General features: G+C 39.2%; 1 protein-coding gene across 1 annotated transcript in view; it reads right to left on the reverse strand.

Annotated features, from left to right (window-relative positions):
- The window catches only part of LOC128738573 (28S ribosomal protein S9, mitochondrial), a 97129-nt gene that overhangs the window by 50823 nt on the left and 25286 nt on the right, over positions 1 to 21020 (reverse strand). The window contains exons 4-6 of the mRNA XM_053833819.1: positions 6273 to 6358; positions 5973 to 6217; positions 5800 to 5915 (exon numbers count right to left, since the gene is read on the reverse strand). Of these exons, the coding sequence (XP_053689794.1) occupies positions 5800 to 5915; positions 5973 to 6217; positions 6273 to 6358 (447 nt within the window). The remainder of the gene's footprint in view (positions 1 to 5799; positions 5916 to 5972; positions 6218 to 6272; positions 6359 to 21020) is intronic.

A 21020-nucleotide genomic window follows, 5' to 3' on the forward strand; every position in this document is an offset into this window, starting at 1 on the left:
AAAATGATGATGATATGATAGTAAAATGATAACTAATTCTGTTTTCCTATTAATATTGAGTGACAGCAAGATTAGTATTCCGTTTGATATTTTTGATAGCAAAAGTAGTATTCAATTTAATTTCACGGCGTGGAATTTTTGCAATCAATTTTGATATTTTAACCGCTAAGTCGACCAAAATGAAATCACACCGAGTATTCAAAATCTGTTACATCAAGATATCAAATTTTGTTTTCAATTTGCTCTAAAACCCTGCTCGGGAAGCTTCTCTTAAACAAAAATGATGATTGGGTAGCTAGACGTACTGGTCAGAACGGACCCCTAACCGATTCTGGACAAACTTCTTTCAAAACAGCTTCAACGAAATGACATATACTCTACATTCCACAACTACCGATAGCTACCCGAGCAGGTCATCATCATCATCATAAGTGCCATTTTGAGTTGGTAACAAAACATGTTTTCTAGTTGATATCAACAGCAGAATATGTAATAATTTTGATATACTTTTGTTGTCAATCCTTGCTCGGGTAGTGACCCCATCAGTCTTCCACGCTGATTCTCGACAATCCAATCTCCAAAAGCAGCTTAAAAGCATAATGCGCATTTTCCCATTTTCCGTGCAATAGTTTCTGTTTCTGTTTCTGTTTGCAGCACGAGGTGGGGCAGTTAGAGCCAAGTCTGTCCAGGGCTGAGATAAGGTGGTTGTGATAATGATAAAAGAATCCTTGCGGATAACGCTTATCTTACTTTCTCCTTCTCTTACTTATCTTGTTTTCTCCTTCCTTTGTTTGTTTCCTCGTCTTGTTCGTAGTCGATCTTAATTAAGCCTAAAGCAGGCTCCACGCCGGCCGTCCTCTCCATCGTTGTCACCAGTGCAGTCATCTGTGGCTGATCTCTTGCCTCCCCTCACGACAACATTGTTGCCGTGAGAAGAAGCAATAGAGATCAGGCAGAGAAAGAAAAGAAAAGAAAATATTGTACATGTTGATCGCAATTTTCGAGTTAGTAATATAACGAGAATTCTATGTCTGTCCATCACCTATGCTACTACCGACTAACTACTCGCTAGGATGGACGCTACTCATCTCCCAAATACCCATGTCATCACGATTGACCCAGCGCTGTTCAACAACCTATGCTCATTAAAAGCCACAGCCGCCTCTTTATCTACCATCTTTGCAGTATTGTAGCAGTTGGCGTAAATTTTCGAATATTTTGTGCGGAATATTATTCAAGAGCAATATTATCGCTCAGAACTATCGAAAAACTACTTGAACTTCCGAAAAATAGAGCAGATGTGATATAATGGGGACTGGTACTCGCTCGTATTATTCCCGGTGGCATTAATTGCATATTTGTAGCGGTAGTCAACCGATTTGTCGGTATGCTCTTCAGACCGTGGTCAATTGAAATGATTCTGTAACTAAGAAGGGATGAGGTGGATCAAGAAGAACTTCACTTGGAGATATGTATATATGCCGTGTTAAGTCTTAAGTGCAAGCCGACACTGCACTATGAGATATCAGGCGGACAAAAATCAGAAAACTGACTTTCACTAATCCGCGTAATGAAATTTTCTATTGATAGCAAACACTTCAATTAAGAAAAATCCAAAATAGCAAGTCTCTAGTCTGTTTTTTTTCTGATATAGAGGCTGTCAAAGTTGAAAAACGATATGATATATACGTATTTTGCCATTAAAACACGTTTAGTTTCAAATCAATTTTTGAGTACTATTTCCAAATTTTAAACTTATGTATCATATATCGTTAGAAAGGTAATGAAACGAGCTTTCCGAAAAATAAATGGTTTAGATGGCTAGAGTAAAAATAATAGCGATAAAAAGCATGAGAAGAAGAAAAATATGAAAAAATAAGATAATTTTCTGCTTTGTCAGTCGAGAACTTTTTTTCTCCAGATATCTCCAGGTTAATTCCTCCTTCTGGTTCAAATCTTAGGTATATACTATCAACTTATTAAAGAATTACGTGCCACCATGCGCCACTCTGCGAAATATAGTGTTTTGAAAATTTCTAGTCACTATGGGAGATTTCAAGACTAAATATATTTCCAGCGAATAACAAACACGAATACACACACACACACACACACACACACACACACACACACACACACACACACACACACACACACACACACACACACACACACACACATACACACACACACATACACACACACACACACACATACACACACACACACACACACACACACACACACACACACACACACACACACACACATACACACACACACACACACACACACACACACACACACACACACACACACACTATTTTCACCATTTCACCATCGAGATTTCCTCCTTACGACGTTATTGGAACTATGAAAAAAACATGCGCCCCTTCTGCTAAGTTCATCGAAGAAACGTCTTCGAAAATTTTAAATTGCGATACATATTGAGTGGGCTGAATTTTTAGACCTATGGCCTATTTCAAGATATGTTCTAGATCTGCTGAACTTATGGACCAATTTCGGTAAATCTTACAAAGCTTATAAGGGACGAATGAATAACTTAAGTGACCTGATAAACTTCATTAAGTTGAAATATTGTTAAAAATATCAATTGGCAGGCAGTTTCTGAATTTCGTTCGTTTTTAGGCTTGTTTTTCCCGTAGTGCAATGAAATGTTAATAAAGCCATTTTCAAGTTTCGAAATTACTTCGAAGTTTCGAATAATCTTAGAAAAGAATAACCACACTAGTCGACATAACAATGCATCAGATTGCACAAATAGCTAGAACAATTAAATAATGAAACTATAAAAACTTGTACGAAATTATTACTTTTATTTAAATATATACAAAAGTATCCAGAACATCAAAATTTATCATGTTGATTCTATGTTGAAAATGCATCTTTTTCATTAAAATACATTATTTAGTCATAAAAATGTCCGGAAGCTTCAGGTAAACGTGTTTAAAATACTTTTACTAACAATTCAAATAGAATTACGCATGCCCCAGATATTCAAAACGCCATATCTCCCAAACTACCAATATTGTTTTTTTCTAGTTAAGTGATTCTTATGTAGAATTTTCTGGCGAACATTTTAACCATATTTATTGCAAAATAAAATTGGGGATGTTTTGAGATCCTTCAATGACGTAGTCGTGCTAACGTAAGAACTAGAATGACTCTTCGCATTTTTCGTTTTAAATTGCAAAAAAATGTATGATGTTGACAAATTAGATAAAAACTGATAACATCATTCGATTGCGCGGCCAAAAACCCATAGAAAAAGTATATTGGCATGTCTTCACATCAAACTGTTTCATAGATATTTAAACCCGAAAAATGACTTTTTTTGAAAATCTGTAAAAAATGAAGCACTGCTGCACCACTGCTAGGAGAATTGATCAATCGGTGTAAAACTTAGGGAAATTGGTTGTGGGGTCGGAATGAACAATTATGCCAAGTTGGCATTGCCAACTTTGGTTGAAATCGCTGATGGTCGAATCCAAACCTTGTGTACGTTTGAGATGGAAGGATCCATATTAGTTTTTCACATATGACAAAGGCAAACAGTTAAACCCTTTTCAAAATATGTTCGTGAAATGTTTGCAAATGTACTCTAACAACATATTTTAATCATATCAACTAGAAAAACATCAACAATCCTAGAAAAAATTCGAAAATATTTTTGTCCGCCTGCTCGTATGGAAATCCCCCATAGTGCACTGAAGCAAGACTTAATAAGATGTTAACGACGTTGATAATTCTGTGAGGATGGTATTGAATCGAAAAAAAATCCTCATACCATGGCCATATATTATGTACTATGACCCCATTTTAGGAAGTGGGAATGATGGTATATTGAGGACAGCCCTTCGCTGTCGCTTGAATCAGCCAGAGAATCGAATACCTGTTTTTACTTGAAGAAGTTTTAACTCTAAAAAGATTTAGTTAGAAATGGAATTTCAGTTGATGTCTGCCAGCATTGGGCAATGGACAGAACAAAATATATATCGAGGCTATAAAACTTTTCGAGAGATCCACTAAGCCCGACCGCGACGACAGCCGCAAGAATGGAGAGGAGCAGGCCGCCGGTGAGTTGCCACCGTTCGACTTGATGGACTCTCCGACAGAGGCTCATCAGCATCATCAGCATGATAATTTTATGTTGTTAGTTGAATACCGTTAACGCGGTTAGTCACAAAACATGCAAATCATTCTAATAAAGGAGGGAAATAAGAAAAAAATAATTATAATTAATTACATCCAAAACAATACAATAGAGGTGACAGTAACAGCAACGATAGCAATATTAGTAATAGTAGTAATAACATAAGAAACTGACACAGGAAACACAGCTACTGACTATAACTTCCTGCCCATTAATAATTGTAGTTTGGCAGCATAGGTATAAGAAGAATTTCCGACTCATCATAGAACACTCAAACATATATTCATTCGTACCTATACACCCATGCACACTCATACATGCATACACATGTGTACGTGTGTGTATATTTTTCAGTGCTGTGCTGTCCATAATCGCATAACAGCCACAAATTCTATGGCAATCTCATAGAAAATGTCTCGATTACGCAAATAAAGACATCACATCATTTTTGAACACTCGTTCGTTCTAACTAGCGATAATTTTTAATTTTCATGAGTAAGTCAAAATCTCATGAATGGTGGGTAGGATTTGGTTTCAGTTTTCTAGAGAAATTTCTGTGCATACCAGCAATTCATCTAGGGAACTGAGTAAGCCCTCCCGGTGCTTCGGCCCAAACGGATTGAATTTAAAATCAAATCCGTTCGATTTCGCTCCATTCCGCTTTACGAGACACATGCTACACATAAAGCTAAATTATGCAATACTATACTACATACTACACATATATGTACACATGCCGAAGTGCGCGACAAACCACCTACCCATGGGAGGGCACTCTTCCCATTCTCCGTGCAATAGTTGAGAAATAACTCCGTCATTGGAAGGGTCCCACAGCACACTCACCTTATTCGAATAACTCATCTATATAGTCTAACATTTATTCTTCCACGCAACCTCACTTCCACCTGCCAACAATATAATGTGCAACTGAGGATTGTTTGATTTTATTCCATTGGTTAGATTTACGAAAAAACACAACAGGGACTCAACCAATACTACCCACATTTGGTGAATGTGTTAGCAATACGTCATCCTCACTTCCTTGTATGTAACAACGATACTTTGCAATAAAATCCTAGAATATTTCCTCGATGGTCGGGTAATCGAAATTGTGCAGTACTGAGATCGCAAATCATTGCCCAGAACACGCAATCTTTTCTTATCGACTCTGACGTATCGATACACCGGCAAATAGGGTAACGAATATGTTTTCGCCATGTATATATTTCCGCCACTTGGTTATAAAAAACATTTTGTCCCTTAAAATAAGCCACAATAAAGCTAAATCAACAAGTTTCTTAATTGAAGGGTCAGTCTGTTGGATATACTTGCCGAATAAAGTCAAGTTTTCAACGTGCCGCTGAAATGGAAGGCTACGGGCACGACAGCTAGATTGATATTGAGGAAAACAATGTTCAAACATTGTTTTCGAGAATATACATTATTAAATCATTTTTATTTTTATTTTTACATATTAATAAATTTTTATGAAATTATATAATTAGCACCAACTGCATAATAATAGGCGCCAAGAATAAACCGGACGGTAATTGAGGCACCTCATGGTATAAAATTTAAACATGCGTTTTGCTGCGTGAAACTTTAAATAACTTCTCACCACTTACCTGTTCCCTTGCCTGAACTACTTCAAAGTATGTGATATCCTTTCCATTGATTGTTATAGAACCTGTTCCAGGAACGATTGCTGTAACATCCGCTCGGGCCGATTTTCGCTTACATTCTACGAATAGATTTAAAAATGACATTCACCAAAAAAATGTTTTCGTGTCATATTTACCATAAATCGTGATATAGCTTTTTCCACTTTCATCAAACTGTGGCTTTGGAATTTCATCTGAATTAGCTTTTATTAGCAGAGGTTTACGAAACTGATTTATAAACGATTTCTCTCTGAATGAATAAGGAAGCTGACAAAGACGCGTCATTGCACGGACAAAGTTTTCATATTCAGTATCGGAGAGAATTTCTAGCAAATGTTTTTCCAAGGCAGCTTTAGACAACCACTCAAAACCAGAAGTTTCCCTGAAATGAAAATGTTATCAAAATCGACTATAAATGATTTAATAAATTAACACACAATTTTTGAGATGAATCTGGAGTCAGTTGTTTTCGTACCATGCGGTCCTCAAACGCACATAAACTGTTGATATTTTCGACAATATCCTTGAAAGAAGAGAAAAGATAAAATATAAGTGAAAGCTATGCAAGATATTTTTCTACACTTTTATTTGACTAAAATAGACATTAGGTACCATGTAATAAATACCAATTGTAAAATGCACCCCATACATTTCAAGACGAAGCAACAATTACAATCAAAAAAGTGAGGTCAGTCCCGGCGTAGTGGTTAGCATTCACGCCTCTCACGCCGAGAACCTGGGTTCAAAATCCCAACCCCGCAGAAGTCACGAATGACCCAAGCTGGTTAAAGTGACTATAATCTAACAAAAAAAAAAATCAAGAAAGTAATAAAAGTAATAGCAATAGTAAAAAGTAATCAATGTAATATTTGGACTACATTCCGTTATCGAAACTCGACTGTCTATTTTTATACGATAGACTTCGCAACCAGCTATTAGAGTACAGGACAATTGCGGGACTAGTTCTACGTAAAGAGATTGCTGCAAGCAAACGACCTACAATAGCGGTCCTCCATACAAAGCTTGGCCAAAAGTCAAACGTTACTTCAAATCGCTTGAAAATAACGTCTTTAACTAATTTTGGGTCACTGATTTCAAATTTGGGATTAAAAATAAAAAAAAATGATAGGTATTATTAGGATATTAGGATGGTTCACAAAATTTAAAAAATAATTTCGATTTTACTTCTTTTATTGTTGTTTTTATTTTGAGATGGAACATTTTGTATTTGCCGTTGAAAGCATAAAACACTTGTATCATGATGCATTAGGGTGGTTCACAAAGCATAAAAAAACTACATTGCCAAAAACTTTAGTGAATTATAAGTCACCAATTTCAATTTTGTAATTTTGGTTCAAAAAATAATAAATTTTAAAATTGAAGAAAAACGCTTTTTTTTATTTGACAATACATATGCAATTAAAAATGTAAATTAATTTTGGATTATATATTTAATACTATTCTCATCTCCCTCCTCCCCTCGAGATTTGCTTTATGCACATTTACAATGTCTATCGGTTGCATGCTCGAATCCCGACTGGAAGGTACCAGACTTATTATTTCACTAGCCATTAACAATCATCAGTAAAGTAAAAAAGAATCAAAAATCTGAGTGCCCTTGCTTTGCGAAATTCACTAAGCTATTTAAACTATAGCATTAGTTCTTCGAAGCGCCATCGCAAAATACCTTCGTTATATAAAAATAGATTCAAATCAGTTCAGTAGTTCAATAGTTACAAATTTTCAAAGAAAGAAAATTTGTCAAAAATGATGATTTTTAGGACCACCCTTAAAAGACACCCTAAGTGCCAAATAAAAAGTCTAAAATTTTCCGAAAAAAAACAACTACAAAAAATTTGAACAAATCCGGAGCATTTTTAAATAGGAATTTTTCATTGAATTGCTCAATCTAGACCTATATAAAAGGATTTCTGTCTGTCTGTCTGTCTATCCGTATGTTCCTTATAGAATCGAAAACTACTGAACCAATCGGCGTGATGTGCATGTTTGCATGTAGAGGTTTTTGGGGCCAGGAAAGGTTTTAGTGATGGTTAGAGACCCCTCCCGCCACTAAGAGGGGGGGCTCCCATACAAATGAAACACAAATTTCTGCATAACTCGAGAACTAATCAAGCAAATAGAACAAAATTTGGCATGTGGGTGTTTTCGGTGACAAGAATTTATTCTATGGTAAATTAAGACCCCTCCCCTCTTTACAAGGGGAATTATCACTCCTCTCCCATTTAAAAGGGGGGGGGGGGGGGGCTTCCATACAAATTTCCACATAACTCGAGAATTAATCAAGCAAATGGAACCAAATTTGGCATGTGAAGGTTTTCGAGGGCAAGAAAATTTTCTATGGTGAATTAGGACCCCTCCCCACTTTAAGCGGAGGGGCTCCTGTACAAATGAAATACAAATTTCTTCATAACTCGAGAACTAATCAAACAAATAGAACAAAATTTAGCATGTGGGTGTTTTTGGAAACAAAAATTTTTTCTATGAATTGGGACCCCTCCCCACTTTAGGAGGAGGGGCTCCTATACAAACGAAATACAAATTTCCTCATAACTCGAGAACTAATCAAGCAAATGGAACCAAATTTGGCATGTAGGTGTTTTTGGAGGCAAGAATTTTTTCTATAATGAATTGGGACCTCTCCCCACTTTAAGAGGGGGGGCTTCTATGCAAATTAAATACAAATTTCCTTATAACTCGAGAACTAATCAAGCACATAGAAACAAATTTGGCATGTGGAGGTTTTTGTGTGTGTGTGTGTGTGTGTGTGTGTATGTGATACAATCCATCGCCCGCTGACCGGCAGCGCTTTTATGTAAAAAAATTACTTGCATCTATTAGCTAGAAAGTTTGTTTCTGTTATGAATGCAAATAATTTTAGTCCTGGAGACGGAAGGTGAAAGCTCTATTGTTCATCCAGCGACCCATTTCTAGAATGCATGGATATACACGCACATTCCGAGGTCTCCTTCATAAACAATAAGCCCCGCATGAATACTTTTTATGTATCCACACTTCCAGAATAATTTTCATTATTCTGGCGCGTATTTAGTGTAATATATTTAAAATTGAGAACAATAATAATTAAAAGGATCGATAATATCAATATTTTTTTTTTCACTCGTGCATTGCACATCTTTTAGCGCTAGCTACTCTAGTATTCTCGTAATTTGACGAAAAATATCGACCACACTACATATCGACAAATATTGACATTTAAGTTAATTTTATCGATATCTATGGGAATGGTAATGGTGGTATTACCACCGATAATTTGCCAACAAAGTTACAAACAATATATCAACAACTATTGACAATAGTTGGTGCGAAAGATTTGTACCAAAATGAGTCGCGGTGGCAATACACAAGTGAAAACAGAATACTTATCTTCGTCTGTCGAATGAAATATTCTCCAGGTCACATAGCAACACTTTACCGTACTGCATTGCGGCTGTATTGTCATCTTTAGCTCAAAGTAAGAATGAAAGAGCAAGTAAACAGAAACCAAACTTCGCCCGATTGCCGTTGTTCACCATCTTTCCGTCTCGTTTCCCTGCATCAACCACTAATATTTTCGGCCGCACATCTTGTCATTTTTCTGCACTATTCGTTTCATTTTCTTCTGTCCCCCCCCCCCCCCCCCCCCCCGGCACAGCAGCGAAGGCAACGTAAACATATTTTGCTCGTTGTGATCAAATTACTGGTGCTCACTGACAGATTTCATAATATTCACCCGCGGCATTATATATTTCACAATTCTAAAGTATTACACCGATTTATTACGTGCTAATAACGCAAGTTTTCAATAATTAATTTGCGCGAATCTGAAATGCACTTTCTTCTTTAGACAGTGTTCCCAGTCTTCATTTGGCATGTGGAGGTTTTTGGAGGCAAAAATATTTTGGTGAATTAGGACCCCTCCCCACTTTAGGAGGGCTCCTATACAAATGAAAAACAAATTTCCTCATAACTCGAGAACTAATCAAGCAAATGGAACCAAATTTGGCATGTAGGTGTTTTTGGAGGCAAGAATTTTTTCTATGATGAATTGGGACCTCTCCCCACTTTAAGAGGGGGCTTCTACACAAATGAAATACAAATTTCCTGATAATTCGAGAACTAATCAAGCAAATGAAACCATATTTGGCATGTGGGTGTTTTTGGAGGCAAGTTTTTTTCTATGGTGAATTGAGACCCCTCTCCTCTTTAGAAAGCGAGTTATGACCCATCTCCCCTTTAAGAGGGTGGGCTTCCATACAAATGAAATGCAAATTTCCTCTTATCTCGAGAACTAATCAAGCAGATGGAACCAAATTTGGCATGTGGGAGTTTTAGATGGCAGAATTTTTTTCTATGGTGAATTATGACACCTTCCCCTTTTAAGAGGGGGGGCTAACATACAAATGAAATACAAATTTCCTTATAATTTGAGTACTAATCAAGCCAATGGAACCTAATTTAGCATGTAGGAGATTTTGGAGTCTTGAATTTATTTTATGATAGTTAGAGACGTCTCACCCCTGTGGTAGGGGAATATGGACTCTCATACAAATAAAACAGAAATTTTTGCGAAACTCAAAAACTAATCGAACTCGAGAAATTCGAGACTCTTCCATAAAACATTAATCAATAACAAGACCACAAAAACTATCTGTACACTCGAGTCTTTTTTTTACACGGTTTGTTTTTTTCGATTATTCAAGAACGGTGCAATTTAGTAGGGACCATTTACAAAATACGTGACGAATGTCGGGCCTCTCCCAAACGTATTGAGAAATAAATGAATGGTCCCTAAATAGCCCCGTTCTCAATATTCGAAAAAACGAACCGTGTAAAAAAGTACTTGAGTGTAGTAACACTAGATCATTCAGGACGAGACGGCCGCGAGTGTTGCCGGCGACCCGCCGTCGGAAGCGCCGCCCACTGTGTGGAGGCAACTCCCCGCAGAAATCACTACTGTCTAGGTTTATTTATTTTCCTAGGTCTGCCTGGGTTTCTTGGAACGAGCGACAGCGAATAAGAAGAGGATCGCGAAATGGTACTTTCGAAAAAGAATTTTTCCGTGAAATGGTACATTCCGCTTAAGGTTTTTCGCAAAATGATATTCGGCGTAATGTTGTACAATCATGGCGAATATTACTATCCGCTTTCTGGCTTTGCAATGAGGGGACAGTGGAGTTGTTTTCTACTTTACTGTGAGGAAAAATTGCAAATTTGTATATTAAACTACCCATTCCAGGTAACTAATAAGCTTTAACGTAAACAGCAAATCAGCGTATCTGGCATTTTATACTGCACGTTATTGTATGTTAGCTTTTTGACTGCATAGGTGTTGTAAATTGGCATCCAAAATTGTATTCAAATTCTTCGTGTCGGTAATTAGCTGTAAATTAGCATTGTCAGCACTATAAGGAAGTAAAGTAGCCGTATATTTTGCCAAAATAGCATTTAAGTAGCATTTAAGGCGACTTAAATGCTTATTGGCCTATATTTGAATAGCATTTGTGATGCTTATTGGTTACCTGGGATGCTTTCATAGTTACGTAACTGCCAAAATAAATCATCTAAGGTTGAACTCCTCAGAAACTTGCAAAACTCGAGATTGTGACAAAGATCATCGGAGATTCATGATTTATGTACAACACAGATTAATTTGTGGCAATACGAAGTTTGTCGGGTCAGCTAGTATGTATATATAATCATCACACATATACACACATACATCATGTATGAATTCACAAAATAATCGGTTTATCGGAGAAGTCAATTGATGCATAACACTAACCTTTTTAAGTTTTTGTTGGAAAGACTCTTTTCATACAGATTTCATTCCTCCTATGGAAGAGAAAATCATTCCTTCAATCACTTCTAATCACTTCTAATATAGGTACCCTCCAAAAAATCAATATTTCTTCCTTAGCGCAGCAAAGCGTAGAAAGCAACCTAGTTTTTCGAAAAGTAGAGAAAATTTCCTATAAGGTGCATTTAACACTAGATATACGAGTTGTTTGGTCTTTCTGACTGGTACCGGAATAAATGTCAATAACATAAAAATATATTTGTTTTTAATCTGTATAAAGTAACATAAGGTATATAAAACGTTCTCTTTACTCATAGCTACCAAAGTCATGACATTATTTCTGAAAGCAAATGTAATATGTTGCAAGAATTTTGAGTTCAAATTGCACGACCAGTCAAAATGACTGGTTTGGTATATCTAGTGTTAACTTGATCGTTTTCTGACATTTCCCACCACACTTTCTTGATCAGTGAATATTGGTGTTGAGTTTCCTATACATTTTGTATGGAAGAACAAAATATCATTCTTCAACATGTTCAACTTCAGACATTTGTCAAGCCCTACTCAGGGTCCGCACCCAGGACGTGCGGAGCATCCGCCACTCACGCACTGTCGAAATAATCCTCGAGTTAAAGAAGGACGCCACCAAGAAGAGTTCCGCATACAAGTCAGTTGCGGAAGCAGTGCTCGGGGAAGGAGCGCAGGTACGTACTCTCACACCAGAAATGACTCTCCAGCTTAAAAACCTGGATGAGATCACCGATGTGTGCGAGGTCGTACAGGCTCTCAAAGAGCAAAGTGGAGTTGTGGTGGCAACCAAGGCGGTTCGTCTGCGTAGGAGACCTGTCGGAAACCAGGTAGCCACCATACGACTCCCGCTGGCGAACGGAAACGAAGCCCTGAAAGCTGCTTGGCTAAAAGGGGGGTGGTCGGTATGCCCACTGAGCGTGCTCAAGCAGTCGGAAGCTTGCTTCCGGTGCTTCGAGCACGAGCATAAGGTCAGGAACTACAAGGGGCCAAATAGGAGTCAATTGTGCAGGAGATGTGGTAGTGCTGGCCATAAAGCAAGAGACTGCGCGGAGCTGCCTAAGTGCTTGGTCTGTACCGGTAAACGGGGCGCAAAGCACGTAATGGGAGGTCCAAGGTGCCCGGCTGGTGTGCCGGCGACCAAGCCATGATCATAGTGCAAGTGACACAACTCAACCTGAACCACTGCAGCACGGCTCAGCAGCTGCTACACCAAGCAGTTTCCGAGTCGGCAACGGACATTGCCATCATCTCGGACCCATATCGCGTCCCTGCCGGAAACGGCAACTGGGTCTCGGAAAGGTCCGGGACGGCGGCTATATGGGCGACATGGAGGTTCCCGGTTCAAGAGGTTGTGTCAACCGCAGACGAGAGATTTGCGGTGGCCAAAGTGGGTGGAGTGTTCTACTGCAGCTGCAACGCTCTGCCGAGATGGTATATCGAGCAGTTTACGCAGATGGTGGACCGTGTGTCAGTTGTGCTGACTGGTCTAAGGCCGGTGGTTGTGGCGGGCGACTTTAACGCTTGGGCGGTAGAGTGGGTAAGTCGTCGCATGAACCATAGGGGTCGGATTCTGCTTGAGGCTCTAGCAAAGCTCAAAATAGATCTGGTCAACATCGGCACCATAAGTACCTTCAGTAGGAATGGTGCGGAGTCTATCATCGACCTGACATTCGGCAGTCCTGGTCTGATAGGGGACTGGAGGGTAGACAGTGGCTACATTCACAGTGACCATCAGGCAGTCCGCTATGGTGTCGGACCCGCGGCAAGTGGCGGGTAGAGCCGACACTCCAACCACCCGTGGATGGAAGACATCATACTTCGATCCCGAAGTGTTTGTGGAAGTGATCCGGAGAGAGTGGGGTGATCGCAGTATGCTCGATCCGAACGCTGATCATTTGGTTGAGGTACTGTCGCGAGCGTGTGACGCCACCATGCCTAGGAAAGATCGACCTAGGTATGGGAAGTTGCCGGCTTACTGGTGGACAGATGAAATTGCGCAACTCCGCGGAGCGTGCCTTCGTGCGAGGCGAATTATGCAAAGAGCTCGTTCGGACGAAGGCAGGGCTGAATGTCGAGTAGCACTTGTTGCTGCACGCGCAGGGCTTAAAAGTGAGATAAAAGCTAGTAAACGAGCCTGCTTTGAAAGGTTATGTGCCAATACGAGCCAAGGGCGTGATGGCGCCCGCAGAGCGATCACCAGAGATGCCGGAGCGAATCATCGAGGGCCTCTTTCCTCGCCACGAACCAAGGCCGTGGCCTCGGGCCGCTGCGTGGTCCCACGGCCGACGTTCCAGTATCTCAGACCATAGCGTAAGGTCGGCCTCCATGCCGAACATCCAAAGTAACGTGGACAGCGGTTTAGAGGCCGAAAGGAAGCGACGGTCACGAACGAGGAACTTATTGAGATCGCTAAATCCTTAAAGGTGAGCAAAGCACCGGGACCAGACGGAATCCCGAATTTAGCCATTAAAGCGGCTATTTTGGAGGCTTCTGAATTATTCGGGGCAGTAATGAGTACATGCTTGAAAAATGGTCACTTTCCGGACAGATGGAAGCGACAGAACCTGGTCCTATTGCCGAAACCGGGAAAACCTCCGGGTGTCCCATTGTCATATAGGCCGATAAGTCTGCTCGATACTGCCGGCAAGGTGCTGGAGAGTCGATGGTCAAGATCATCGGTCGGACATTTTCTCAACTACCACATAACCGACGCAAGGTTGTGTCGAGACAGCGCTGTGCGATATTGATTCGGTGCGGCACTAGACCGGGGCGACATTGGACTTCTTCAACAGCCGATTGGTGCACGGCGACTCGTGGAAGATTTGGCTTGGCGACGTTGCATGGTGACGACCATTGCATACGTCAGCGAGTTATGCTAAGTGGCGGCGGATAAGAGATGGCAGAGTGAAGAGCAAGTAAGAATAGTCTATAAGAAAGTGGGAAGAGTGCCATGACGCCGAAGAAAATGTTCAGTGATAGAAAATAGAGTCGAGTAGTTAGGTGACAGGAAAGTTAAAAAATGAGAGGTAGTGGAGGTGAGTGGAAGATGGGAAAAATAAATATGTATGTTCTGGTTTAATTTTGATGCATTTAGTTGACGTTTTGGGAAAGCCATCATTTTATAGCTTTGCAGATTTGTGATGACGCAGCTACACCTTAACATACTTAGGTATGGCGGGCCGGTGTGGTCATCGGCGTTAGGAACCAGAAGCTACCTAGGTAAGCTGGAAAGTAACGGGTGACAACTAAAATTTTGGAATTTTTTCGAGGCACCTATACTCAACAAACGAACTCAGGGAGAAATGAGAGTGTGTATAGGTTAGCTCTTTCTCTCCTCTTTCTGTCAGTATTTTTTGTTTTGTTTATGCTTGCCAAGTTTTTTTTTAAAATGGCTTCAAAACAAGAAGCATTCCACGAGCGCGTTGCACACTTCTACGAACTGCCACAGAAATCTCGGCAAAATGTATACGGTACAACATTTAATAAGTGAATATGTTGCAGCTTCGACTGTTTACCATAGGCTAAGATGCCCAACAGCTATTCGCAAGCAAAATAGTGGAAGACCAGACAAAATTATGGATGCAGAAGGACATCATTTTCTTTCTCGTGCCTTCAACAACAAGCCCTATGGTTTGGCTATCAATTAAGATGTGCACCAGACGAATGTTTTAAGAAAATTTTGATCTTGTTTCTACAAAAACATCTTGCAGATGTACAATGCGTGTTTTGGCTGGATAGAGCATCATCGCATTACGCCAAAAAGCACAATCTTTCCTGAATACCCATTCGATGCCATTTGTACCCAAAAACCACGGCCCGACAAATGTCTCAGTGTGCCCAATCAAAGATTTCTTCGAGATTTTGATTTCCTTGGTGTACAAAAATAACTGGAGAGCCACGAATTGCAAATAGTTGATTGGTAATATCAAGAGATGCATTCGCAAAGTTGACATGACGGCCGTACAACGCTCCTGTTCTAACATCAAACGGAAGCTTCGCCGAACAGCCGATTACGGACCGTATTCAAATGTATACTATTTTTTTTCAACAATGGACAATGTATCTTTTATTTCGGTAAATCAGATCTTCTTCATGTATCTTAGTCTTTTTTTGACAGCTCGCGAAAAAAAAATTCTAAAATTTTAGTTGTCACTCGTTAACTATCGTCTCATGTGCTTGAGAGTGACGAGTGCGTATCGCACAGTTTCACAAGACGCAATCTGCGTCTTAGCGGGTATGATGCCTATTGGCGTCATCATCAGCGATGACGTAGAGTGCTACCACCAACGTGGAACTTGAGGCATACGGAGTACCACAAGATCGGCCTCGATGAACACATGGCAGCGGGCATGGTCTGATTCCACAAAAGGCCGGTGGACACATCGACTTATCCCGGAACTATCCGGGTGGGTCAACAGGCGCCACGGCGAAGTCAACTTCCACCTGACACAGATTCTGTCAGGGCATGGTTGTTTTAGACAGTATCTGCACAAGTTTGGGCATGCGGAGTCCCCCGTGTGTCCTGAATGCATGGATGTTAAGGAAACTGCAAAACATGCTTTCTCATATGCCCTCGATTCGCGGGCGCGAGAAGCAACATGATGGCATGATGGTTCTGAGCGGACAGGACACTACTCCGGATAACTTAGTCCAAAAGATGTGTTCCAGCTCGGACGTTTGGGTAGCGGTCAATGCGGCTGCAGCCCAGATTGTACTTGAGCTACAAAACCGCTGGATAACCGATCAACGGCGAATAAACAGCCTAACTACCACAGTCCAGTAGTTATCTAAGAGAGTGCGTTATGCACAATAGCCCCTCCCTGAAGTAATACCGATAAGGTGGTTTTAGCAAGGATTGGGGCTGGAGACTCGAGTAGGGTTTTAGTGTTCTGGATCCTCACGTCCCATTAGGGGATCGGGATACCGAACCCCACACCCGGAGTTGTTTTCTTAGGTGTCTGATAGTACCGTATCTTCTAAGGTGCACAGCAGATTTCCCTACTCGTAAAAAAAATAAAATAAAATAAAAAAATTCCGCTGCAAACCAGGGGTGACATTGCGATTCTCGTTTCGAGTGATTTTGGTTCGAGACGCCCATTTGTTTAACGTGGTCGAAACGAACCAAAATCACTCGAAACGAGATGCGCAATGTCACCCCAGATCTCTTCTTAAAACCCGATTTAATCCACCTAGTGGTGAAAGGAACCTTTGTTATACGGTCTTACTTGCTATTTGAGATAGAAATCGACACGTCTTCGGTTATCGTTGCGTGGTGCGTTGGTTTTCATTAAATTTTTGGAAATTTAATAAGTTTACAAAATTTGAACAAAATAGCAGCACCTATAAATTTTGATGGATCCTTTTTTCATGAAATTACTGAGTAAGGGTAAGCTGGTTGTTTCTAATTTGAGTAAGTGCAAGTAAAAGCAAGTTATAAGAGGAAATATTATTCTTTAACATATACATTGCGTAGTAAAAGTCTAGTTCATAGGTTTTTGAACTACGCATAAATTTCTGTAACGCCATTATTTTTGATTGACATCAATAAAGTTTTCTTGAATAAATTTCATCAATATCTATTAACCTTCGATTACTCACGCTGTTGCATTTTGTACAACACGTGTAGGTTTTTGAATGCCATATTGTTATAAAGTTACAAATCTCTGCTTAACTAACGTATGTTCTTCAATTACCTTGTTATGAGCAAAATGTCATAATTATGCATTAATACTTTAAATTGTTGGGCAAATAGATCAGCATAAACTGACATCACAGAAACGAAGCAATCAGCATGTGAGTTGTACCGCGATTGGCCCTGGAAGTTTCTCTCGTTTCTTCATATGTAAAAATGGTGTCTGTATGCAGCAGCATAATTAGCAAATATAAAATGTTTAAAATGTATCTGTTGGTAGTCGAGTCATTCGGGGTCAACATTAAGGCTTTTTTTAATCAAAGTTCTACAGTACCTAAACAAACAAACATAGAGGTATACTATATTAATCAAAGTTGTGTATTTTTACTATTTATACAATTTTGTAATACATGAAAAAGGAATGCAACAATTACAAAAAGAGCTAAAATAGAAAAAACTGATCTTACAAATTCATATACAATGAATAAGATTTTTCTCTCTTCGCTTAATAGATAGAAGGTTACTGTATTCAACAAAATTTCTTGTAATAATATGTTCTAAAACTTTGCAGAACACATCAATGTGTTATATTGAAACTGAAGAAAAATAATTTTTTTATTTCACTTATAGGGGGATTAATCAAAATTTAAATTGCACCAGACGATAGAACTTTCAATTTCAAGAAATTCTTCCGAAGGTTCCATACACCTAAAACCAAGTTTTCCCAGTCAAAATTCTAATGCGCATGTCTTTTTGGCTTTGGACCATTGTGCGCACGAGTAACCGAATTACAAAAGTCGGCGCGAGTGTTGGAGGGTTAATATCTTTTGATCGGCAAAACCGATTCTTCTGAAATTTTGCAGATATATTTGTAGCATTAAAATCTCTAATTTGATGCCAAAATAATTCAAACTAGATAAATCATCTTAGATGAAATCGTTATAAATTATTGTAAATTTTAATGTGTTGTATTCAATTGATCATAACTCTCAAATTAAACGTCCAATCAAAAAACAAATCAATAGTGATCTATTAGGTTATGTTACCTGTCAAATGAGACTAATAGCGTCTAAATCGCTTTAGTCATTTCTAAGAAACAGGCGATAATTATTACCTTGTCAAAACAGGTTTTTTAAGCATAACTTTTAAACTGATTGTTTGTTTAGTGTTAACAAGAGCTTTCATTCGATACCAAGATCGTTGAAATCGGTCATTTGGGTACGGAGAAAATCGTGTCACGTAATTTTTACTTTTTTACTTATAACTTTTAAACGAAATGTCGGACCTCGAAACAATTCAATAGTGATATACTAGGCAATAATACCTTTCAAACAAAAGTAATAGCGAACAAATCGGTTCAGCCATCTCCGAGAAACAGGCGATAGAAAAGTTGCGCTCCGCACATACATACACACATACACACACACACACACAGACATTGCTCAGTTCGTCGAACCCTGTCGATTGGTATATGTGGCTCGGCCCTCCGGGCCTCGGATCAATTTCGTGTTTTTCGACCAATTCCTAAACCTTTGTTATAATATAACAAAGGTAAAAACGACCGTTTCAAGCTGTATTAGGACCGCACCGTTCTGACGGACCTTTTTATTCACCACAACCGGCCGGACATTATGGTTTACGACAAGGGTAGACAAATAGTATCCATCATTGACGTCGCCATTCCACTGAGTCGTAATTTGGAGTCAACACACAGTCACAAAATTGTGAGTTGTGGAGATTAGAAGAGGTCCCAGGAATAGTTCCAATAGTGCTTTCCGCAACCGGAGTGGTTCCAAAAGTATTGCTGGAAGACCTAAAGGTGCTGAGGTTAGATCGTGAGCTGGCTGCGTTGCAGAAATTAGCGATACTTAGCACCTGTGCAATTGTACGTCAGTTCCTCGGTCAAGACGACAGATATACCCCAGAGGATAATGCTATGTAAAAAAATGTGCAGATCCACCGAGCCTAATCCCTCTTTGGCAACTGCCCGGGGTAGGTGAAATTTCGCGACTTTGTCGCAAGTGTAAAAAATCGGTTAAAAAATATAAAGACATTTGTCAAAATTCATTTTAGCTTCAAACTGGCTAAAATTTTCAGGTTAACCTCCTAAACTATTCTAGAAAATGATAAAAATATAATAATGGCAAAAACTTGAAATTGGATTTTTGACTTTTGGCCACCTTTGCGCCATGGTGCGGCAAGGTGAAAAGGGCGAACAGATCGATTAAAAAACGGCTGCAGCTACTGGAAATGGGATCTGCGAATGTAGAATTCAACACCTCATTAACTACTGGGGTAGCACCTTCAGGGTTGATGTTTGACAGATTTTTACGTCGACTTTACCACATATCGGAGTAAAAATGAACGAAGAGTAAGATAAAGATTGGGAACACAAGCTAAAGGGAGCCGAGTACTCTAATCATGGTCGTCATGCGAAACCAATTGATTTTGAAAAATGGGAAATAGTACTAGCCAAGCGCGCAACAAAAGAAAACAAACTAGTTTCAAATTTCAGTCCAGAAGAACTGATCGTAATCGGACGCGATGGATCAGATGTTACTCTAAAATCCAATGAAACTGGCAGACCTATTTATCGGAACGCGAGTCACCTGAATCCATCATCACTATCAGATCAGAGGATGGGATGATTTGCGATAGGGGATCATTCAATAATAACGTCCATTGCTTATGGGGGGAGGGGTATCAATTTTGTGATAGGTTGTGACAAAGGGGGGGAGGGGATCTAGGCAAATGTGACATCCGTCGAAAAAAATTGCATTTTCATCAAAAGGGAGCAAAAATATGTTTCTCAGGCATTCATCACTCATTGATTTATTTCGATTTTTGAACTTATTGTTCCAGCTGACGGCGCTTGAAAGTCAGGCACAATTTGTCAATGTTAACCCTCTAACGGGTAAGGCCGTCTGTAGACGGCCTTCGCTTTTGGAGCTCCAGAGCCGCATACAAAATTTGTTTTAAATTGACAATATGCAAAATGTGTTCAGAACAGATTTCTTGACATTTTGATATTAATATCACAAGATTCTGACTATGCATTCAAAAGTTATCATTTTTCAAAAACAAAAATTCCGAAAAATTTCGAAAATAATTAATGCACGTATATTTCCTTTTTTACTTTTGATGAAAAAGCACATCTAGAACGCAATGATTGACCTTAAAATTTTTCTATGAGGAAATTTCATGCTTTATATCAATTTTGCAATGTATTTGAATTAAAAAAATACCTGAGTAGAGCGTTAGACATGAACAACGAAAAAGAGAAATTGGACTTTTTCTAACCTGGCGCTCCACCAGATAATTATTTTTGCATGAAAATCAGAACTTAAGGTTCTTTTGAGTGTACTTTCATGATAAAACAGTCTTTAGCTTGATCGCATCGTTTTTACGATGTTGCCCGTTAGAGGGTTAACTAGATAGACCACGTGTTACATCGAAGGATCAATTTACACATCAATTTCAGTTCATTTGCAATCAAAGTTTCTAGCTTTTTACTAAAGATAGAAAAGTACAATGAACTCTAAAAGCTATCGTCACGATGTAGTGGAACCTGCTTCGCCGGCGATTGAAGATTGAAGCTTGTTTTGAAGCGGAGCCATGCTTGAAACTAAAGCTTCATTTCTTCATTGATTTGTAACAATTGAATGTTGTTAGAGCCCTTGTTCGCAGATATTATTTTCTATCAAG

The sequence above is a fragment of the Sabethes cyaneus genome, chromosome 2, assembly GCF_943734655.1.
Source record: "Sabethes cyaneus chromosome 2, idSabCyanKW18_F2, whole genome shotgun sequence".
NCBI lineage: Eukaryota > Metazoa > Arthropoda > Insecta > Diptera > Culicidae > Sabethes > Sabethes cyaneus.